The 23311-nt window shown below is 47.1% G+C and overlaps 1 protein-coding gene across 1 annotated transcript in view; it reads right to left on the bottom strand.

The window, feature by feature from the left end:
• Positions 1 to 20654, bottom strand: part of NIBAN2 (niban apoptosis regulator 2) — a 61587-nt gene extending 40933 nt beyond the window's left edge. The window contains exons 1-2 of the mRNA XM_066580691.1: positions 20578 to 20654; positions 18631 to 18717 (exon numbers count right to left, since the gene is read on the bottom strand). Of these exons, the coding sequence (XP_066436788.1) occupies positions 18631 to 18685 (55 nt within the window). The 5' untranslated portion in view covers positions 18686 to 18717; positions 20578 to 20654. The remainder of the gene's footprint in view (positions 1 to 18630; positions 18718 to 20577) is intronic.
• Between the last annotated feature and the right edge of the window lie 2657 nt (positions 20655 to 23311).

Below are 23311 nucleotides of genomic sequence, written 5' to 3'. Positions count from 1 at the left end.
GGAAAAAAGGCTTTTCTATGGGTTCTTCCACAAGAGCGATGTTTCGTAGCCTGCTACATTGCGAGACTACAAAATCGCAGTATGCTCTTTGGGCCTCGTTCACACGGACGACACGGCATTGCCACGAGAAAAAGACATCCCTACCTCGAAAATAAGCCCTAACTGCAGAAGAAAAAAAAAGCATACATCACCTTAAAAGCGCTATCGGGGCGCCACTGCAACTTCCACATGATCCCCGGCACTGGTATTCTTCATCTTTTCTGGCCGGGGATTGAAAAATACCCACCTCCTGCAAGCGCTGGCTGTGATTGGCTGACGCTCAGCCAATCAGAGCCAGCGCTCGATGAATTGCTGTCACCTGTGTGGATGTGGCCTTAGCCCTCATGTCCACGGCACGCATGGGTTCAGAGTGTGGTATCCCGCACGGAATCCACCTGTGGACATCGGGCCTGAATCTGAAATACCTTCCTTTTATTTATCTTGTACCAATTCTGAGTCCTTTTCTTGTTTATTCACACTAAAAGTGAAAGCGCAAATTTAGCTGCTTCCATCTTGGACAGTCATGTAACCCAATGGCAGAGGTCTATAACCCTATAGATGTCCCCTGAGGTCCATAACCCTACAGATGTCCCCTGAGGTCCATAACCCTACAGATGTCCCATGAGGTCCATAACCCTACAGATGTCCCATGAGGTCCATAACCCTACAGATGTCCCCTGAGGTCCATAACCCTACAGATGTCCCCTGAGGTCCATAACCCTACAGATGTCCCTTGAGCTCCCACAATGCACTGCTCTCTGGTAACAGGAAACCGGCTGAATTGTAAACTCATTGTTTTGCCATAAAAGAGAATAAAACACCATGTAATAAAAAAGGAGAACGAGATAAGAAAAGCAAAGTATTTACAGACGGATTCAACATCCCAGGCGGATTTTAAACTGTGTAAGGATGAGCTCAGACGAGGTTTTGCGCACATAATACGATGTACCCATCTCCCATAGGCGGCCATGTTGCTGCTCACATGAACTTCGCAAAATACGCGTACAAGAAAAAAATGCTACATGTTTTGTCTTGTCACATATTATGCGCACGGCGATTGGCATCATGCACGTACGCAATGTTTTTGTTCTGTGTGCCACTTTGTGCCCCTGCAAGCCTGAAGAGACAAAGATGATCAACCTGCTTCTCCAACTACCGGAGGAACACTGCGTATTAGCGTGCATTCACACAGGTGAGTTGCATCGCACAGGACACGGACACGGCGTGCGGGAGACCGTATATCTGCATGGTCTAGTCTCATGTACGACTCGCACAGAAATAGAACAAGCGTAGCCGTGAGGGGAAAAGATACTTCCCATGTAAATAGACTCATGGAGAGGCCTGGGCTCTATTTTCGTGCGGTTTTGTACGTCTCAATGCAGAAAACGTGCACAATTTTATTGCCTCTGCCAATGTATTCTAAGGCCGCCAGCAGACCAGTCAGTCGGATTCTGCATGCGGGATCCCACCCTGTGCCCAGCTGGTGACCCCGCGTACCTGACCGGAATCTTCTTAATCTGTACTGCGGATGGTCCGTCCGGCGCACATAGGCAGTACAGATTTCGCTGTGCCGTTGCTAGGAAATGATGCGAATTCCTTGACCTTTCCGCGATGAGGACTTCAAAAAGGCCACGGGTCAGACAGCTTCCATAGACTTCAATGGAAGCCATCCGCACGGAATCCACCTGAAAATAGAGCCAGCTGCGATCTTTCTGCCTATGCAAATCCGCCTGTGTGCTGCCAGCCTAAGGCTGCCTGCCCACGGGCGTAGCGGTATCCCGCAGCAGATCTCTGCCGCAGGAGCCGCTGCCGGGGAGCAGGAGACAGCTGTCGGTTCTCCGCACTGGGCCTATCTGACAGATAGGCTCACAGAGGAGAATCGCGGCAAATCCTAGCATGCCGCGACTTGAATCCCTCGAGCGGAGAATCTCTATGACTCTCCGCTCGTGGATGCGCTTTCCATAGCAACGCTATGGCGGTTGGCCGGTGACCGTGCTGGCAGCGCTCAGTAGTCGGAGGCCAGAGGAGCGGTATATGCAGGCTGAAATCAGCTGCAGGTCCGCTACTGAATCAGAGTCCAGATCTGCAGCAGCCGTGTGCATTCGGACGCAGTTTTTATATGGAAATGCAACGGATTAGGATGTCCGTTTTTTCTGCTACAGAAAATTCTAAGTATTTCCACTATGTGAAGGAACCCAAAAAGAAAATCGGTGACGGAGGATCTGAATAGAACGCCAATTGTATGGAAATGCCTAAACTGAACCACCGCACTCCTTTATAACTGCTGACTTTTGTGGTACGGCACTTCGCTCCATCTCAGTGCTACTCACCATGGTGGAGACATAGATTGGTTTTATTCAGAGGCCAACAATAAGAAAGAGTGATATCATGTAAGACGGATGGCGTTCTCAGGAGACACGTGACCACTATGTGCCAGGAAGACACGACGTCACGGAGAGTCACAGTTCACCGACTACCTGGCCGCCCGCCGCTCCCGTACAAGTCTCCCATTATCTTTTAGATGTTACCAGTCAACAGGATCCCACCAACCGGCGCGCTCAACTCCGGCTTGAGAAGAAAAAAGTTCTAGTATCACTAAATATTTGCACCACTCCCCAACATTTCTTCATCGTCTTCTACTAAACACACACAAACAGCGAGCTACAGAGGTGTCATTGTGACGCTGTGTGCGAGGGAACGTGTGACAGGCCCAGCGGGCAGACCCGGGACGCGGCCACCTCCTCCAAATATTCTCAAGGACTCGCAGAACAAATAGAACCAGTTTACACCAAACCCCGACTCCGCAGTTAACCTCTTCACGGGCCGGGTCTGTGCATACAGGAGCGCCTCTGTGCAGGTTATGAATGCTGGAGTGTAGATCTATAAGGATGGAAAAAGGAAGCAAGGGTGTGAGGCCGTCCACGGCGCCTCGCAGAAGAACGTATATACTGTACGCTGATCAACCGGAGCATTCACACCACCTGCCAAATACCATGTAGGCCCCCTTGTGCCGTCACTGTACAAGGCCTTGTAAGGTGTGCAGATGCTTTAAAGGGCACCTGTCAGCAGCTTTATAGAATGCAACTTAAGCTCATGTTGTAGCAGCAATTCACGTCTGTCATCCATACCCCATCAGTGAGGCTAGGGCTACATGGCGACTTTAGCTGTGACCAAAGATCGCGGAGAGGCTCTGCAACCTGTAAATCTAACAGAAACTAATGCGGGTCACATTGGCACTTGCTAGTAGCCACGACCCGCAGATCATGAAAAAAATACTGCAAAGCTAGATTATTTGTGACCAGCGGGTTGCAGTCACGGCTCCCTGCGAGTCAAGGCCCATTTAGACCCAACGATTCTTGCTCAAAATTCGCTCAAAGCCGTCTTTTGAGAGAGAATCGTTGAGTCTAAACGCACGGACATCGTGCAGTTTTCGTTAACGATTTGCTCATCACTGTCCTGCAGCAAGCTGAAAGACAACGATGAGTCTTATCAGGACCACCTGCTGAGTTCTCAATGGGATACCGCTGATACTATTGTCTCAGCTGGTATCCTACTTGGAGAACACAGCAGAAGACAAGCGGTCCAGCTGTGTTCTGCATACCCCGCTCGAAGCACTCAGCTGTATACCAGCTGAGCACTTCGTGAATACAGCATGAGTATGTAGAATACAGCGCTCCAGCTGTGTTCTGCATACCCCACTCGGAGCGTTCGGCTGTATACCAGCTGAGCGGTCCATGAACACAGCAGGAGTATGCAGAAGACAGCGCTCCAGCTGTGTTTTGCATACCCCGCTCGAAGCACTCAGCTGTATACCAGCTGAGCACTCCGTGAATACCAGCTGAGCACTCCGTGAATACCAGCTGAGCACTCCGTGAATACAGCATGAGTATGTAGAATACAGTGCTCCAGCTGTGTTCTGCATACCCCACTCGGAGCGTTCGGCTGTATACCAGCTGAGCGCTCCATGAACACAGCAGGAGTATGCAGAAGACAGCGCTCCAGCTGTGTTCTGCATACCCCGCTCGGAGCGCTCAGCTGTATACCATTTGAGCACTTTGAGAGGGCAACAGCTGTATGCAGAAGATAGCGGTCCCGCTGTGTTCTGCATACAGCGTGAGCCTTCATTTACACACTTATGCAAAGTGAACACTCAAAACTGTCACTCGAACTACCGTTTAAGCGTATTTTGAGCGGTCATCTTGCCGTGTAAATTCACACAACGATTATCACTCAAAAGATGTCTTCTGAGCGAATTTTGAGCAATAATCGTTGTGTCTAACTGGGCCTTTACAATATAACATGCACCGACTACTATTAGATTAGGAGATCAGTGGGCAACACTGATATCTTTCATCAGCCGACCCATATCTCAGTCAAAGTTGCCATACAGCCCCAGCCCTGTTACAGCAGCTCGCTCATCGTAAATGGTCACTATAGGTGACAGAAACCTATTGACATGGAACCTAAAGGTACCTTTACACAGGACGACTGCTGGGCATGTAAGCCCCGACAGCCGCCCCGGAGACCATCACTCCTGCGCTTTCACACACAGAATGAGGTTGAAGTGCGATGGAGATCTCTCCCGCTCGTCCGCCTCCATCTACTGCAAACTGAACAACCGCCTGTTTATATGGCCCATAGTCGCTTGGTTTATGGAGGAGCTAAAATCCAAGAGACTCCCGACAAGCGAGCGATTTCTTGCTCAGCGCCCTGTTGACGGCCGCGTGCACACAGGATGACCATCGCCAAATTCGACGCTTCTAGTGATAATCGTCCCATGTTAAGGCATCTTAAGATATTGCATATGTACACCCCTAACCTTAGGGAATATAACCCGCGGTTCAGCATCCAGCTGGAGATCTGATTAGCCAACATTCGCCGTTTGCGCTGACATTTCTCCTAACAGTGCAGCTCATTGGAATTCAGTTGCCACCGACTGTTTCACAAACACAAGCGGGAAGCAGATGTCTTCAGTGCAGAAGCAGATTTTATGTATCATCATCTGCGCATGCATATACGGTATACTATTGGGGGGGTACATTTTGGCTAGCTATGGGAACACATTCTGCAAGTGCCTTTTTTGAGCCATTTTAGAACTTGCTGATAATTTGGCCAGTACATCCAACAACGAACGTTAACAAGGTTGCAGTCAGGGCGTCATTACCCGAATGCTGACTGTCGCCAATAACGCTCACATTTTCTCAGTAATTGCTGGGGTGAATTTGCAAGCTCAGTTGCAGCTTGGAAATTAGCACTGAAACGCGAGCATTAGTGGCACTCATGCAATAATATGCTTATAGTTCTACCGCTATCAGTTCCATCGCATCTCCCTTCTCGGACCATCACCAGTCAGCAGTATGAAGGGGGCAGGTTGGACCCCCACTGATCACGCTTTGATGGTCTATCCCAATAGTGGACTCATGCAGAAACATTATGCCCTGCATATTATATGAAACTTTTCCGCTGTAATCAACGCAATCCTCATCAATGGAGAACTCCTAGGGACCTTTCACACAGGACAGAATATTTAGCAACAGCATTGTATGATATGCAGTCCTTGAATTCTGCACCAAAATCCTACCTTGAAAATAAGCCCTAGCCTGCAGGAAAACATTTAAAAATAAGTATACATCACCTTAGAAGCGCTGTCCGACTCCGGCCCATCTTCTCCCTGGTCCCCGGCACTGTGTTTCAGCTCTTCTGGCCGGGGATTGAAAAATCCCTGCCTCCTGGAAGCGCTGGCTGTGATTGGCTGACACTTATCCAATCAGAGCCAGCGCTCGATGAATGGCTTGGTTCATAGAGCACTGGCTGTGATTGGCTAAGCAGTCAAAATCCTCCCAGTGGTATCACCAACAGCACTCAGTGTATAAACAAAAAGGATACAACAGGACATCCAAGTCCATATGCAGCGTCACTAATACAAGTCAGAGCCCATGACTCACAGTATGTTTCTCCAATATATATAACGTCCGTTAGAGCATATAAGGTGCAAATAAAATGCTCTCATATGGAGGACTAAAGAGAGAATTTTAGTTGCACCTTATATGCTGTCACGAATGTGATTGGCCAAGCGTCAGCCAATCAGAGCCAGCGCTTCCAGGAGGCATAGATTTTTTCAATCCCTGGCCAGAACAGATGAAGAAGAACAGTGCTGGGGATCAAAGAGTAGACGGGCTGGAGCTGGACAGCGCTTCTTAGGTGATGTATACTTTTTTTCTTTGCCTGCAGTTAGGGCTTAATTTATGGCTTTGACAGTAGGATTTCCTACTGTCAAAGTTGCATCGCACCACACGAAAATTACATTTTCATGCTATACAACAGAGAGGAAGACTCCATAGGGAAACATGGGCTACAGAACCTCTAGAATCGCATGCATATCGCCAGACCCGAGAGGTTTTTGTGTTGGGTTGTCGCATGCTACAAAACATCGCACGTGTGAATTAACCCATAGGAAAGCATGGGCTTCACATACCTGTGAATTGTAGCAACACTACAAAATCGTGTGACTTTGTCGCCCGTGTGAACAAGGCGTTATGGCAAAGTAGCCAGAAAGAAACCTCTCCAGTAAAAGACACATGAAAGCCCCCTGGAGTTTACCAAAAAGAACCTGAAGGACCCTCAGACTATGAGAAACTCGATTCTTTGGTCTGATGAAACCAAGATTGAACTTTTTGGCCTCAAGTCTAAGTGTTGTGTCTGGAAGAAACCAGGTACTGCCCATCACCTGCCCGATACCATCCCTACAGTGAAGCAAGGTGGAGGCAGCATCATACTGGGGGACAGGGAGACCAGTCAGGGTGGATGGAAAGCTGATGAGAAAGGAGCAAAGTGCAGAGATATGCTTAATAAAACCTGATCCAGAGAGGAAGGGGCTCAGACTGGGCAGAAGGGTCACCTTCCAACAAGACAATGCCTCCAAGCACACAACACAGAAGTGGCTGAGGGACAACTCTGAATGTCCTTGAATGACGCAGCCAGAACACTGACCTGTACCCAAACCTCTATGGAGAGACCAGATAATGGCGTCCACAGACGGCCCCCATCCAACAAGACAGAGCTGGAGAGGATCTGCAGAGGAGAATGGCAGAAAGTCCCCAAATCCAGATGTATAAACCTTGTGGCATCATACCCAGGACGACTGGAGGCTTTAATCACTGCCAAAAAGGTGCTTCAACCAAGCAAGTACAGGGTGTGAATACTTATGTCAAGGCAAAGTGTTAGAAATCTTTATCCTTTTTTTTTTTTTTTTTTTTTTTAAGAAAAAGCGTTTTCAGTTTGTCAGTGTGGGGTGTGGAGTGCAGAAAACTTTTTTTTAACTTTAATTTGCCACAACATAACAAAATGTAAAAAACCCCAAAAGGGTCTGAAGGCTTTCCAAATGTATCAATGGTAGATGTAAGTAAGAAACAATGTAAAGAGCACTTCTGTAAAAGTCATCTCCATAAGAATCCAATTAATTTCTGGTAATCCCGCCACACAGAGAGCTCTAATTAATAGAACATTTTCTTGAACTGAGAACAATTCATAAAAATTATTAAAAGCATCTGCTGACCTTAAAGACACTCAGTAAATCTGGAGGTAGATTTCAGAACATACGAGGTTGTCTCATCCAGACAATCTCCCCCCTGTAAGCCCTATTAGGGTATATGGACATCATAGAGCGGGATAGGTCATGGGGAGAAGTCATCAGATCAGTGGGGAAGGGAGGGGGGGGGGGGGGGGGGGGGGGGTCGCCCGCACGGGACCCCCTTTATATGTCAGAATGAAGAGCTACTTTGTAGTAGTGGCTCGCGTTCTACTGGCTTTAAGCCATCCTTGTATCATAAAGATGACAATTCACCCGAATGGCCGCCATGTAACGCTCTCTCTCGTGACTGGCTGCAGCTTCCACTGGCAAAATCAATTATTTGCAAGGAGGGTTGTGCCGAGAGCAGCACCCCCGTTCTGAAGAGGATTATCTCTGAAGAACCCTTACTTTTAAAGAACCTTCTTTGGCGTTTTCTAGAAACAAATCATCAATGACCCATCCTCAAGATCCGTCATCATTATCAGACCAGTGGGGTCCGACACTCAGGATCAACTGCCTGAATTGACCGTGGCGCTGCCACTTTCATTGCATGCCAGGCACAGCACAAAATATATTTCACTGTAGCTCTGCCTTGTATACCAGCTCAGTCCCATGCACTTGATTGGGGTTGAGCTGGTCTGAGGCCATGTCACCGATGAACATGACATCACAGACCTGAGAAGAGGATTGATGGAGGGCTCAGGCTGCAGACCCCCACCAATCAACTATTGATGACCTATCCTGGAGATAGGTCACCAATAGTTAAGTCCGAGAAACCCCTTTAAGATGATATGTCCCAACAAAAGCTGCCATACCTAAAGCTTCATGCACATTGCTGTATTACAGAATCAGGTTGTCAGGGGTTTAGCTGGGGGTGGTGCAGTATATGCCCCAATTGCTAGAGTACCAACATTTGCCTTGGCCACAGTATTTAAATATTAGGCTTGGGCAATTAACCCAATCTTTGCCTCAGTCAAGATAAACCTATTAACCCCCCACCCTCATTGCCTCATGGAGAAAACATGGCGGTACAAGGAGTGCATAAGGGCCTGTGCACAGCCATAAAGGCTCCGTACACGTGGCAATGCCATACGTATGGACCTCAATATACAGAATTCTTCCAAATGGCTCCCATATCAATCAATCAAAAAAAATAAAAAATTCAGGGCATCCAAACAGATGTCAGATGCATTATCCTAAGTAGCCGTCAACAGGACTCAGATGTTTGCGAAAGTCTCTGGTCCGTAAAAGTCTGTTCACACAATGCGGTAACCACATGCGGATGAAACCCTGCCCACTCACAACAACCCATGGCTGCACGATCTTGCCAACATCATCATGTGCCCGTTTTCTGCCATGTGCTGTTATTGCATCTTGTGGCCATAACCCGAATAGGATGCAGATCATCAATTGTCATTCGAAAACCCGCAGACCATTTCAGGGTGGTAAGCCATTCAGGTACAACCAGACATTGCTCTCTAGCACGGTTTCATGCCATAGGCACACATAAGGGGAGTTGGCAGGTTTGGTGAACTATGGTGACATTTGTGACTATGCAGCAGCTGTTGGGTATGCCAAATCTTTGCAAATTTCTTTCCAACCCCCTGTGAATTTTAAGTTTCAATGCTTATACCTTTTTTTCCCCCTCTGCTGCCACAATTACTGCGGCTCAATTACCCTTCGCAAACAGTAGGCGATGCATTATGCCGGATGACTGATAAGCTCATACTATTACAGAAAAAATAAATATCCCCATTTTCCAGTATAACGGTTAATGGGGTTTTCAATCAAAACAAAATTAGAATACGAAAGAGTGATTAATTAGTCTCAGTTTCCACCTCATTGTTGCCATAGGAACGAAGACAGTTACATTACTAATTAACTGAGGAGGGATAAAGAGTTATGATCTGAGCGGTATCAAAAATTACTTGTAAAACCAGAAAAATAAACACATTTAACATTTTTGACAAATGCGTTCTGCAAATCCAACAGATCTCCTCTTTTTCGGTGAAGGGTCCGTTGTGCAAGGTTACGTTATTGCACTACATTGGTTATACAGGTAGTAAGGCGAGGCTCAGTAGGATCTGGCCCATTGTAGACTGACAGGTGACTCCAGGTATGCACATAATCGCCCAGCCTTATCACTCTTATTGCTACACTTGTGGGATTAAGGCAGCAATAAAATAGTACACCATTGTGAGGAATAAAAGGTTTTATGTGGCCATGATGGGAGTGATTTGTCTGTGATTGTATCTGTGTGTGCAAACAGTTTGCAGTCTCCTGGAGGAGAGCTAGTTTGCATAGTTTTTCCCAGGCGGCACGGACCTAATGATCCTACCGGCAAGCTGGATCTCCGCTAACAGAATCATTACCTTCTGAGAACCTGTCAATACTGACATCAGACAAGGACTTAGGGGGACACTGCTCTGATGGGGGGGGGGTTAAGGCCGCTTCCACACAGGCTACACGATATGGACGCGAGAAAAATTGCAGCAATATTGTATTGGTGGTCCGTGCGAAATTTCTGCGTTTTCTCACCGCGATAACGCAATTTTGTGTTAAAGCAGTTAGGGCTTATTTTCAGGGTGACATGTGAGCCCTACCCCGAAAATAGGCCCTAGCAGCATAAAAAAAAAAAAACACACATATCACCTACGAAGTGCTGACTTCTCCCCAATACTTGTCTTCAGGCATTTTTCCCTGGTCAAGGATTTGAAGGGCTGTCATTGGTCCATCGAGTGCCGTGGCGCTCAGCCAATCAGAGGCAGTGCTTTCCGGAGGTGAGCATTTACAAATCCCTGGCCAGGGAGAAATGCCTGAAAGACAACTGGCAGGGACTGGGGAGAAGACACACCGGGGCTGACAGCGCTTTTTAGGTGATTTATGTGTCTTTTTGATGCAGCTAGGGCTTATTTTAATGCTTTTACAGTAGGATTTTCTACTGTAAAAGTTGCATCGCACCGCGACATGACTATGGACCCCTGTCCACAGACATGTATTCGCCGGTGGTTTACTGCCAGCCAATGCTTTCCATAGCATTGCTATTGAAAGCGCCTGCCCCTGTCCACAAGCGGAGAATCATTGCGATTCTCTGCTCGTGGCGGGCGATTCGCAGCATGCTGCGAATTGCCCTGATTCTCCGCGGCCAGCCTATTAGATAGGGCTGACCAGCGGAGATTCGCAACACCCATAGACAGCCGGCCTATATCTGTATCTTGCATTTATCACTAGTTTTATCCTCTGCGGGCTTTATTTCTAATGGTCAGTTTTTCCTTAATGGAAATTAGTTATGATATGTACACTACACATGGGAAGGGGAGATCCTGCTCCTCTATTTCTCGGTAGCACATCTGCAGAAGCAGCATGGAGGAGATTATACAGCAGTATTCAGCATTGTAGATGTGGATTCAGAACAAGGGGTGGGATTTCTCGCAGAATTTCCGCCCGTGTCCGCCTGCATAGGATTGCATTGCAAGACACAATCCTATGCAGACGTCTGTGATTTGTCCGCATAAAGACACACGCGGAAAACAAATCATGGCGTGTTCTATTTCTGCGCGGGTCTCGCAGAGGCCCACACAGAAATGTCACTCCCAACGTGACAACTCCGCTCTGCACACGCGCCAGCTGGGCGGCAGCCGGCACATCACAGAAAGGAGAAGACGCGGAAGCAGGTGAGCCACACTGGTCACTGCAGGGAATTCTCGCAGCGGGATCCAACCCAGCCATCTGCAGGCGGCCTAAGGCTGGTGCACACTTACCGTGTGCCCGAGAGGCTCAGGTACAACTCACATCAGACACCATAAAGGCACATGTCCGTGTGCTGTCTGATACACAGACTACAACATCCGTCCCAACAACTATCACTCCTGTGCCTTCACACAACAGCAATAGTCTGGTGGAGAAGAAAGGCAAAGCACGCTGGAGATCTCTTTGCGCCGCCCGCCTCTATTCACTGCGAACAGGCAGTCGCTCAAAGATGGAGTGGCCCCTGTTCACACTTAGCGAGAAGTTGCTCAGTAGTCATTTTCTTTCAATGAGCTGAAACGGAACGACTAGCAACTACACAGTGACTTCTCGCACAGTGCCCCGTCGGGGTACACAGGCCGACAGTTCCCCACTATCCATCATTTGAGTGATTTGGGCAACCATCGGCCCATGTATAGGAATCTCAACTCGTAGGAAGTCCTTCAGAATACCAAAGGATAACTTTTTCAAATGATTTCTTTTGGCACCCCTAAATGAGTGTTAGCGGCTCCAATTAGTGGGTGCTCTCGTTAAGTGTTATTAGTGCATTTGACAGGAATCTCCGTCAGATTCTTCTTTTCCAACTCTTGACTAACTCTCCATAAGGAGTTTTTTGGTTTACCAGGTTTTATTTGTTGCAAGCAGCTTTTCTGTAACAGGGATCGCCCCAGACGCCCATACAGAATGTCTGCGGCGCAAAATAGTCTTTGCCAACAAGTGTTAAAGGGCAAAAGTAGTGGGGATCCCAAGACTTTACTTCAGTCTGCACAAACAGTCACCTCCCCCTCCTCATCCATACCCTGGAATTTCCGTCCTCTGCATCCTGCCCTAACCCATGGAAACGTCTGGCTCCTTCCCCCCCTTCCCTCCTTGCAAAGCTGACTGACTACGTGGTACTCAAATACTTCCACTTCTTCCACAAGCCCTATTACTAATAGGCATACACTGTGGTTACTCGATTGCAAAACTTTTATAATCACTTGCAAAGCAATACTTAGCTTAACATTGGGTCATCCTCCGCAGCAGACGACTGTAATTGTAGCATTCATCAGCGGGCAGGAATCCTGAAGGACTATGGTAAGGACAGGTAAAGGACAATGACTGGTTGTGTGCAGAGACCACCATAGTGTGCCACACACAAAGCCATTGCTTGGAACACTCACATACAAGAGATCCGTAGTCAACAGACACAATGGTGCAGAAAAGTGGCAGGAATGCAATGTCAAATGCCAAAATGACACCGTGACTCCAGCGCTGAGGGAACTACTGCCTTAAAGGGTTGTACCGCAATTAGAAGTCATTCCCTATCCACAGGGTAGGGGATAACTTGCAGATGATTAGTGAGGGTCTCACTGTTGATCTCATGAATGAGACTGCCATGGCCCGTTCTCCTGTCACTGTGGGGGTCAGCAAGAGGCAGATATAAATGCTGCCCATATGTACTGCACAAGAGAAGCACGGATGAAAGGACTGATGATCGCAGAAAACGTGATGAAAGCAAAAACTTTGCAAAAAGAAACAAAAAATAAAAAACACCTCTGATCAATTCTGCACGGATCGGCAGATGTCACTTCTACAATTGAAGGGGGTGAAGTCTGCTGCAGATCTGGATCATAATCCGCACACGGTACAGACACTTCCCAAATCCGCTACGTGTGAACGCACCCTTCGGGCTCATTCACACTGCGTAAAGTCTGTCGTTTGCTCCATCCTAGGAGCTGGACAACAGTAAAACAGAATTGCAGGATCCGAAGCATTCAAACAGACCCCATTGATTTTAACGGGGTCTGTCCAGATTCTGTTATGCTCTCACATGTTTTCCAAGATGACCCAACGCTGCATGCAGGTCTCTTGTATCCCGGATGGTAACAAACCTGCTGCGGAGGGTTGAATGAAACCTGCAATGCATGTGTGAATAAGCCCTTGGCCCCCTGTCCACGGCAGTGAATCACGCCGTCTGAAGCTTTCCATAGCATTGCTATGGAAAGCGCCGGCCCTCTGTCCACGAGCGGAGAATCACTGCGATTCTCCGCTTGCGGCCGGCAATTCGCAGCATGCTGCACATTGCCCTGATTCTCCGCGGTCAGCCTATCTATCAAATAAGGCTGACTGTCGGAGATTCGTCTGCAGCTCCTGCTCCCGGGCGGCGGTTCCCGTGGCGGAGCTCAGCCGCAACGCCCATGGACAGCGGGCCTTATACTGCTAAATGACAAAAGCCCCGTTGGAAAGGCACAAATTACAAGCTGCCGCTGTGCTCATGGGCCGGTGGGTGTGAAACGGCCAGAAGAAGGTCTTAAGGACTCTGTGCTCATTGGGAGGCATTAATAGGCCTCTGACTTATAACCAAGTTGTCACTTTCTCTTACATGGCAGAGAAAAAAAATGGAGTTGTGTCAAAGTTACATTAACTGTGAAACAAAGAACATGACTCCTACAAATCCCCCTGGGTACATACATAGATGCACTGGCGTTGGCACAATATTCTGCAGCAATTTTCTATAAACTGTGACAAAAATGTAGCGCTTTCACAAAGTCACAAGGGATTTTTTACAATAAAACACAACAACGCCGACACTACGTATGAACGCACCAATATAACGCTAATGTATGACAAGCGAGGCCGTGCATAAAGCATACGACAAGTTTTGGGTCAACCACCACATCTTAAGGCAGACAGACCGTGTTCACACTGCCGCCGTGGCTTCAGTCTTTACAGGACCCATGACAGATACGACCCGTTTCAGAGATCCGCTATAACTTCCTTGTTCCTCATTGACTAAGAGCCCTTTAACACGGGGAGAGAATAGTTGGGATCAGAGGTGTAACTTGAAGCTCCCGGGCCCCGATGCAAAACCTGTAACAGGGGCCCCAACTATAATGCTTTATTCATAGTACTGGGCTCCCTATATGGAGAAGAGAGGCCTTATGGGCCCCCTAAGGCTCCTGGGCCCGGGTGCAACCGCAACCCCTGCATCCCCTATAGTTACGCCGCTGGTTGGGATTCCCATGACCCAGCAAGAATCTGAATGATTAGTTTGGTGTTAATGCTTGCAGCGACTGAATGACGAACGGTGATCTGATCTCTTATCAATCAGTTTCTGCAGGCATAAAACCGGACAACGATCAACCCGTGTATACCGCCCACGTATGAACAGCGGCCCGTTTACTGTGAATACAGTGCTCTCCATTTACTAAGCGATGATCGCTGGGACGACTGTCAGGCACATCTGCAATCTCGAAAATATAATCGTCCTGTGTAAAAGGGCCCTAAGGCCACTCTCACACATAGCGACAGCAAAACATCGCGATTTTGATCGCAACATTTTGTCACGATTTTACCGCACCCAATCATTGTGATGGATGATGAGGTGCGTTAAAAAGCGCAAGACGCAGCAAAATACAGCAGACAGCGCTCAAAACAAATTGCGGCATTCTGCGAGGCCCAACTGAAATCAATGGGAGTGTTCTACTGCGATTACCGTAACATTTTGAATGCCACAGTAATTGCAGTAAAAAGCGCAAGTGTGAAAATACGACAGCAGAATGGCAAAAAAAAAGTAGTTTTTAGTGCAGCTTTTATAACTTCCAAAACGCTCCTTGTGAATGCATCCTTACGATGGATCTGTGAAATACCAGTTTTTTTCATGCGTTACGTTATTCCGATCATCAAAAAGCAGCAAATGTGTGACGGAAAAGAAGTAAAGGCTCCTGCCCACGGACAGATACTTGCTGTGGAATTCGGGGCGGGCGTCCGCACCGCGGATGTGCAGCAAATAGTGCCTATAGCATGCTATGGGAAAATCGATTCTTCCTGCACACTTGCGGAAACCAATTACGGTTTCTGCAAGTGGAGAAAAAAAGAAATTAAATCGCAGCATGCTCCATTTTTGTACGGATTCCACACCGATGGCTTCCATTGAAGTTAATGGAAGCCATCCGATCTGCGGCCCTTCCGCAATCACATTGCGAAAAGGTCGTGGATTCCATGTCAATGCTAAGTGAAGACACGGGAAAAGCAGTAGTTTAAAAAAAAAAACAAAAACAAAAAAAAACAGTACTGCGCATGTCCGGCGGCTCGCTGTGCGGACCATCCGCAGTACAGAATACAAGGAAAGAAAGCTGGTACGTGCGGACGCCGCGGCTGGCAGAGCCAGTTTCCATATGCGGGATCTCAGTGTGCAGGGGGCCTAAGGCAGGTATATAACAGAAGCCTTGCCTCCTGCACACGGGCAGAAATTCCGCTGCGGCCTTTCCCACAGAATTTCCGCCCGTACCCGCTGCCATAGGAGTGCATTAGATAATGCAATCTTACGCAGACAGCCGCGATTTGACCGCGTGAAGACTAGTGATGCGCCGGCTCCGCTCTGTGCACGTGCCAGCTGGGCGGCAGCCAGCACATAGCAGAGCGGGGAGACGCCGGGAGGAGGTGAGACGCCAGGAGGAGGTGAGCCGCAGTGGTCATGGCAGGGACACGGCTCACCTCCGACTGCAAGAATTCTCACAGCGGGATCCGACCCGGCCGTCTGCAGGAGGCCATAGAGACCTTTATTACGCGCCATTTGTTGCTAAATATGCCCTATCACATCATATTAATATTTTAGCACTAAATTAAGCATTTCATTGGAATCTAGGGATCACTAATTATTTCATACACTAGTCTGGCAGCTCCACCGACAATTTTGATCTAAATTACCCTAAAAATGAGTAATCTATTAGACATATAGCAAAGCTATAGAGGGAAGTGCTGCTGGTACAACTCCAGCTACTCCTTTCCTGTGCGCTGATGATTACATGTCATCCCCTGTAGGTGGATGACACATCGCCATCAAAACCTCTCTGCTTTTAATAGGTCTACATGTGGGAAATAGCAGCAGGTAATTACGACACATCATCTTCCCATCCCAAGATCGGTTTCCAAGTCTCCAAGAATCTTCTAGCTTGACAGACACAGGACGAGCCTTGTTCTCCAATGTCAGGCCTCATTACACCACAAGCCAAACCAGTTATTATTCCACTCAGTCATATAAAGCGCTTATTACGTATGGCAGAGAATGGCAACTGTTAACCAAAGCATGCAGTTAAATGACCTGCACCGACCTTCTATAGTCATCCAGCTGGAATTGCATCGCTGTACGTTCTATAGGCCAAAGATTCTGTATGCCGGCAATGATACATCTGGTAGAGTATGAGTGATCAGATCACCGCTCGGCATTCAGTCGCTGCAAGCATTAACACCGAACTATAATCATTCAGATTCCGGCTGGGTCCTGGGAATCCCAACTATTATCTTCCTGGATCTCTAAACAGGTCATATCCGTCAGGGATGCTGTGAGGGCTGAAGCCATGATGGCAATGCGAACAAGGTCTGTCTTCATATATGGTGGATGACTCAAGACTCATTGTACACGTTAACGTCTCTGGGGCTCACCAGCCAGAGCTTGGCAATGTCTGGGCTTCACTATTGATCATATTCCATGCCAACATCTAAGGGTTCGATCATACGAGCTTATTTGCGCAGTGTATTACGTACACAAAATTTGCTTGCGTAATACAGTGAATAGCACATATGCATCGGGTCGTTCACATGAGGGTATTTTTTCAAGCCATCTGCAATCTCGTGAAAAATGCGCAGCATGGCATACGCAGAAAACCTGTATATTCTCTGCACATATACATACTAAATCAGTGTAATTTTGCGAGTATTATTTTGTGTAGGCAAACCAGCAGTGCATTTACGTACACAAATACATACCAGAGCGGAGAAAATAGGCTTAAAGGGGTTGTCCCGCGGCAGCAAGTGGGTCTATACACTTCTGTATGGCCATATTAATGCACTTTGTAATGTACATTGTGCATTAATTATGAGCCATACAGAAGTTATAAAAAGTTTTATACTTACCTGCTCCGTTTCTAGCGTCCTCGTCTCCATGGTGCCGACTAATTTTCGCCCTCCGATGGCCAAATTAGCCGCGCTTGCACAGTCCGGGTCTTCTGCTCTCTTCAATGGAGCCGCTCGTGCAGAATGCCGGCTCCGTGTAGCTCCGCCCCGTCACGTGCCGATTCCAGCCAATCAGGAGGCTGGAATCGGCAATGGACCGCACAGAAGAGCTGCGGTCCACGGAGGAAGAGGAGGGGGGGGGGGTTTGAAAAAAAAAAACCCGTTTCGGCGCGGGACAACCCCTTTAAGTGCATCTCGGTCACGCAAACACGTTGTGTATTTGCGCAGTCGAAATGCGCCTACACTCGTGTGAATGGAAGTTTGTGTCTCGGACCCAAGCAGAATAGAGTAAGTAAATGGATTGCTGAGGCTTTGCAACCTGTGCAGTGTAATTTACATATATATCACACACATACATACATATATATCACATACATACATACATATATATCACGCACATACACACACATAGTACAATGCCAGCTTTGATCCAAGGTACAGTACTTCTTGACAGCAGATTCAAAAGGGACATGTTTTGCTTATACAGGCCAATCAGATTCCTGCTTTAAATGGATCTATCTATAGGATTACTACATATCTACAAGATATACCATAAAAATCCAATAGATGCAGGTTCCACCTCTGTGATCAGCACCAATTGCCAGAATAGGGCCCCTCCGACCCCGTCCTACTGTCACTGGTGACCGGGAGTACAGAAACAGCTGGCTAGTTGGGCTATGCCACTCCTGTAACTCCAACTGAAGGTACAAAAACAGCATAGCACTCCTGGCCACGTTTGCCAACTTGATCATTACTGACTCTTCTGGTACAAGTTAGACACTATCCCATCTGCTCAATGTTTAGTCTCCATAGTTCTAACACATGAGGTCGAAAGTGTTTTTGTAAGGGATCGTGGGAAGAAAGCTTCACCTAAGGTAAGTAGAGGACATTTTTTGTATTGGACACATCTAATGGACATCTACCTGTTGACTTTGATCATACAGGTGAGAGCCGACACACCCTTTAAATCCCTCATTATTTCATGCAAGTCCTTTTTTACACAAAGCAAATGCTCATTAAAGCTGAAAGAGTTTTTGCATCATGAAATCAAGGTGTTCTTCTACAGACACCTGCTAAAATCTAGATGACAGCAGCGGCACCCACTCATTCCCTACGGAGAGATGTTCTACAAGACACACAAGGATCCCACGCAAACAAGTTGTGCAAAACGGCATTCCAGTCTGGTGAGACACTTAAAAGAAAAACTGAAGACGTTATCTACATTGAGGAGGAACCTCCTCTGCTTCCCCAAGTGGCATCAGAGTTGTCGGCATTACCTGCGATGTACTGGCGTCTGCTTTCATCCAGGTGACTTGATATAACATCCCCCATGGCCTACCACTGGTGATCACAGCAGGTCCTGCCTAGGAGAGAGACAGCTGAGATTTAGAGGAGGTACTGATGCTGACATCTGAGGGTGTGTGAAGAGGTGGGATTTGTGGAGGTCTGGAGTGAGAAGTGGGTGTGACTTGGAGAGTAGAAAGAGTTGTCATGGCACTGAAGACAAAAAGATGGCAAGTGAAGAGAAAAGGAGATTTGCAGAGAAATAAAGAAACAGGAAGACGGTGATGCAATAGGCACACGAAAAGGAAAAGTAGATCGTCGGCGCCGCCGAGTTCAATATCACATGAAAGATACACATAGATGAAGTAAAGGAGTGGGAAGGATAGGGAGAGCCAACTGTAACTATTACAGGACATGGAACTTCCATGCATGTAGTCTTTGTGCTCAAGGGCCTCAGATTCAGGGTTTTTTTTTTTTATTAAAGGGAATGTGGCATCAGAAAAAGACATTCTATAAATCACATTTTCTGTTAAACATATTTTAAGGATTTTTGAGGACTTTTTTTTTTCATTTTTAGATACAATCTGTAGTTTAAAAAAAAGTCCTACATTTTTGACACTGACCACAGAGCCCAATACTAGGCAGACACTTCCTGGTCTGGAGAGAAAACTGTCATCTCTCTAACATCACAGGCAGGATTACACTGAAGGGTGACACTACCCACATTGACCATCGGCGGCAGCCAATGGAAGCACAATCTTGTCGATAAGGTCAGTAAGATTGCCCAGCTATTGCCAGCAGAGCGGAGTCTCAGACGCAAACCGGTATCTATAAAGGCTGCGTTCCCATGTACAGATAACACAGGATCCACCATAGGTGATCAGCTGTGACTTTCTACTCCCCTCCCTTCAAAATGACCTCTGCAGGTCACAGAACATGTCTAGATCAGCCTCCCATACAAGGTAATGGGTCTCCTGTTGTCCATTGTGTGAACGGCCCATGAAGCTGCTGTAAAGCATCTCTGTAAATGCAGCTCTGGTGAATGGCAGCCCCCATTAATTGTGAATAGACACAAGAATAAAAAAAAAAATTCTACAATAAGAAAATGAAAATCAGATTCGAAAAAAAAAGGGAAATATTTTACTATCTGGTTTTAATTAATGAAAACAAAATTAGTGATATAGCCCCTTTAACACATGCTCTATTGGTGTCTATGGCCAGCCCAAATATAGAAGCAAGCGTAAACACACACTGCCCTCCCACTGTATTCACAGTCCAATATGACGTCTGGCCATATCCCCAGGGAATATATGCCCTATATGAGAACATTTTAGAATGCCACTACAGATATATAGACCAATTCCAGAGAGAACCAGTGGTTTACTATGCGTCTGCAATTAAAATCTGGATTACTGACTGTCACTGCATTACATCAAGTACTGCACATGCTCTGTTAGTATGGCAACATAAAGAAATAACAAATAATCCAAGATGCTCTAAAATACCCCATCTGCCACTTAAAAGACACATAGGTGGAGATCTAGCATGCAGACAGAAGAAATTGGCTACAAAGTATCAAGCTGGCATAATAGCTGTATGATAGAGTTAATGTGATCTACATGGCTTGTACTTCTGAGTCAGGGGGGAGACGGGGCTGGCTGCTTCCCAGAGAGACAGGCTGAGAGCAGAATGTGTCTGACCTCCACACCCAGGCTGTCTCATTCATTGTCTGACTCTTTCCTCGTCTTCCTACGTCCAGCAGTCCATATGGGACAAGCCCTGGCAGCTCCGATCTGTGCCAGTCCACATACACATCGCTACATGACAGATGCTGGAGAGAACTTTGTAAACTCCTCTCCGCATCCATCCACAGCGCTGCCCCCCATCACACCCATTGTCTAATGCCCAGCACCCCCAGTCCATGGCAGCGCAGTACCTACCTAGCACGGGGAGCCTGTCTCTCTGGCTGCTTCTCACAGTCTGACACACCCAGCAGTCTCTCTGCTCTCACCCTCTCTCTGCCTCCTCCCTGCACTGACACTCCCTCCAGCCTTCTGCCCTCCCTGTTCCTCTCCACAAATACTTCTGTATCTTCTTGTATGTTCTCCAAGTCTCTGCAGTCACAATACCCGCCGCTCTCTTCTACAATGTTACACATCTGATACAATGTAACGATCTGCAGTCGCATACCCCGCCGCTCTATTCTACAATATTACACATATGATACAATGTAACGATCTGCAGTCACACACCCCACCGCTCTCTTCTACAATGTTACACATCTGATACAATGTAAGGATTTGCAGTCGCATACCCCGCCGCTCTCTTCTACCATGTTACACATCTGATACAATGTAACGATCTGCAGTCACACACCCCGCCACTCTCTCCTATAATGTAACACATCTGATACAATGTAACAATCTGCAGTCGCACACCCTGCTGCTCTCTTCAACAATATTACACATCAGATACAATGTAAGGATCTGCAGTCGCATACCCCGCCGCTCTATTCTACAATGTTACACATCTGATACAATGTAACAATCTGCAGTCGCACACCCTGCTGCTCTCTTCAACAATGTTACACATCAGATACAATGTAAGGATCTGCAGTCACACACCCCGCCGCTCTATTCTACAATGTTACACATCGGATACAATGTAAGGATCTGCAGTTGCACACCCCGCCGCTCTATTCTACAATGTTACACATCGGATACAATGTAACGATCTGCAGTTGCACACCCCGCCGCTCTATTCTACAATGTTACACATCTGATACAATGTAACGATCTGCAGTCACACACCTGCCGCTCTCTTCTATAATGTTACACATCTGATACAATGTAACGCTCTGCAGTCACACACCCCGCCGCCCTCTTCTATAATGTTACACATCTGATACAATGTAATGATCTACAGTCACACACCCCGCCGCTCTATTCTACAATGTCACACATCTGATACAATGTAACAATCTGCACACACACAATCCGCCGCACTCTTCTACAATGTTACACATCGGATACAATGTAACGATCTGCAGTCACACACCCCGCCGCTCTATTCTACAATGTTACACATCTGATACAATGTAACAATCTGCACACACAATCCGTTGCACTCTTCTACAATGTTACACATCGGATACAATGTAACGATCTGCAGTCACACACCCCGCCGCTCTATTCTACAATGTTACACATCTGATACAATGTAACAATCTGGACACACACAATCCGCCGCACTCTTCTACAATGTTACACATCGGATACAATGTAACGATCTGCAGTCACACACCCCGCCGCTCTCTTCTATAATGTTACACCTCTGATACAATGTAATGATCTGCATCAGCTTCTGGTCTTCCTGATCGTTTACAGACCATAGAGCCAGCTGCTATAAGGTGCACCAGGAAAGGGGGTCTTGTTTGGACTAGCCCCCTACCCCTTTGGTACTAAGTGAACTTGCACAGGACTGCAGTGTTAGGGCTTATTCAAGCAAATGTCCCCTAATATGTCCCATGGAAAACTGACCGATTCTAGTCCGTGCTGAATCCTTGTGTGCATTTCTATGTCATCCGTTTTTTTCTCAGAAAGATGGCCCAACTTTTTTTGCATTGCCCAGTAATGAATAGTAAGTGTGCTCCTTTTTTTTGCGCACCCATTGACTTTGGCTGCCTGCACACGAACGGATTTGCATTGCGGAATCTGCAGTCAGCGTTCGTACTGTTCGCTACATGTTATTGAAAAGTGAATTGCGATTTCCGCGAGTGGAGGAAAAAATGCAGCATGTTCTATTTCAGTGCGGAATCCGTATGGACGGCTTCTATTGAAGTCAATGGAAGCTGTCCAATTCGCAGACCTTCCACAATTGACACTGCGGAAAGGTCGCAAATTCTGCGTCATCGCCTAGCGACGGCTCAGGAAAAATAAACATTTTAAAAAAAATCTGTACTACACATGTCTGACGGCGGCTCGCTGCAGCCATGCGCATTGCAGATAAAAGAAGAAAAATAAGACAGGTACGCACGGACGCCGGACGCTGTCAGGGTCGGATCCCGCTGTGGGCTTCCGCGTGCAGAATACGACCCGTTCGTGTGCAGCCAGCTTTATATGGGTGTCATCTGAGAAGTTGAACTGATTAGGATATGCTGCGGTTTGTTTGCCGCCTGTCTGCCTGTACGGCCCCGCTGTCTGGAATGGTCCGTGTGTTGTCCGTGTGCAGTCAGACACAGGCAGCACACACATGAATATCACCCATGTGAATAAGCCCTAAGGTAGGATTCACACAGGTGAATTCTTATTTGTGTCATGTTTATGTGCATCCACTTTAGCATATTTGTGAAAGCAACTGCATTCTCATTGTACTTCTTGCGTGTTCAAATCTGCCACATTTGCGCATGCAAAAAAATACGCACCGACGCTGTCAGCCATTGAAATGGCCAATCAGTCTAATGTTCTAGATGAGTTCTTTTCCTGCACAAATGCACAGGAAAATAGAACATGCTGCGTATATTTTTGCACGGCGGAACTGCACACACAACATACGCACTTGTGAATCCGGCCTAACACTACGGCCACACAGCGCAATGCGAAGATCATACAGTAAGTAATGATGGCGAATGTGATCATGCTGCCGCTTGCGATTTTCTCGCATGGTAGACAACAT

Source organism: Eleutherodactylus coqui, chromosome 10 (genome assembly GCF_035609145.1).
Source record: "Eleutherodactylus coqui strain aEleCoq1 chromosome 10, aEleCoq1.hap1, whole genome shotgun sequence".
Lineage (NCBI taxonomy): Eukaryota > Metazoa > Chordata > Amphibia > Anura > Eleutherodactylidae > Eleutherodactylus > Eleutherodactylus coqui.
This window is presented reverse-complemented; position numbering and strand designations above follow the sequence as displayed.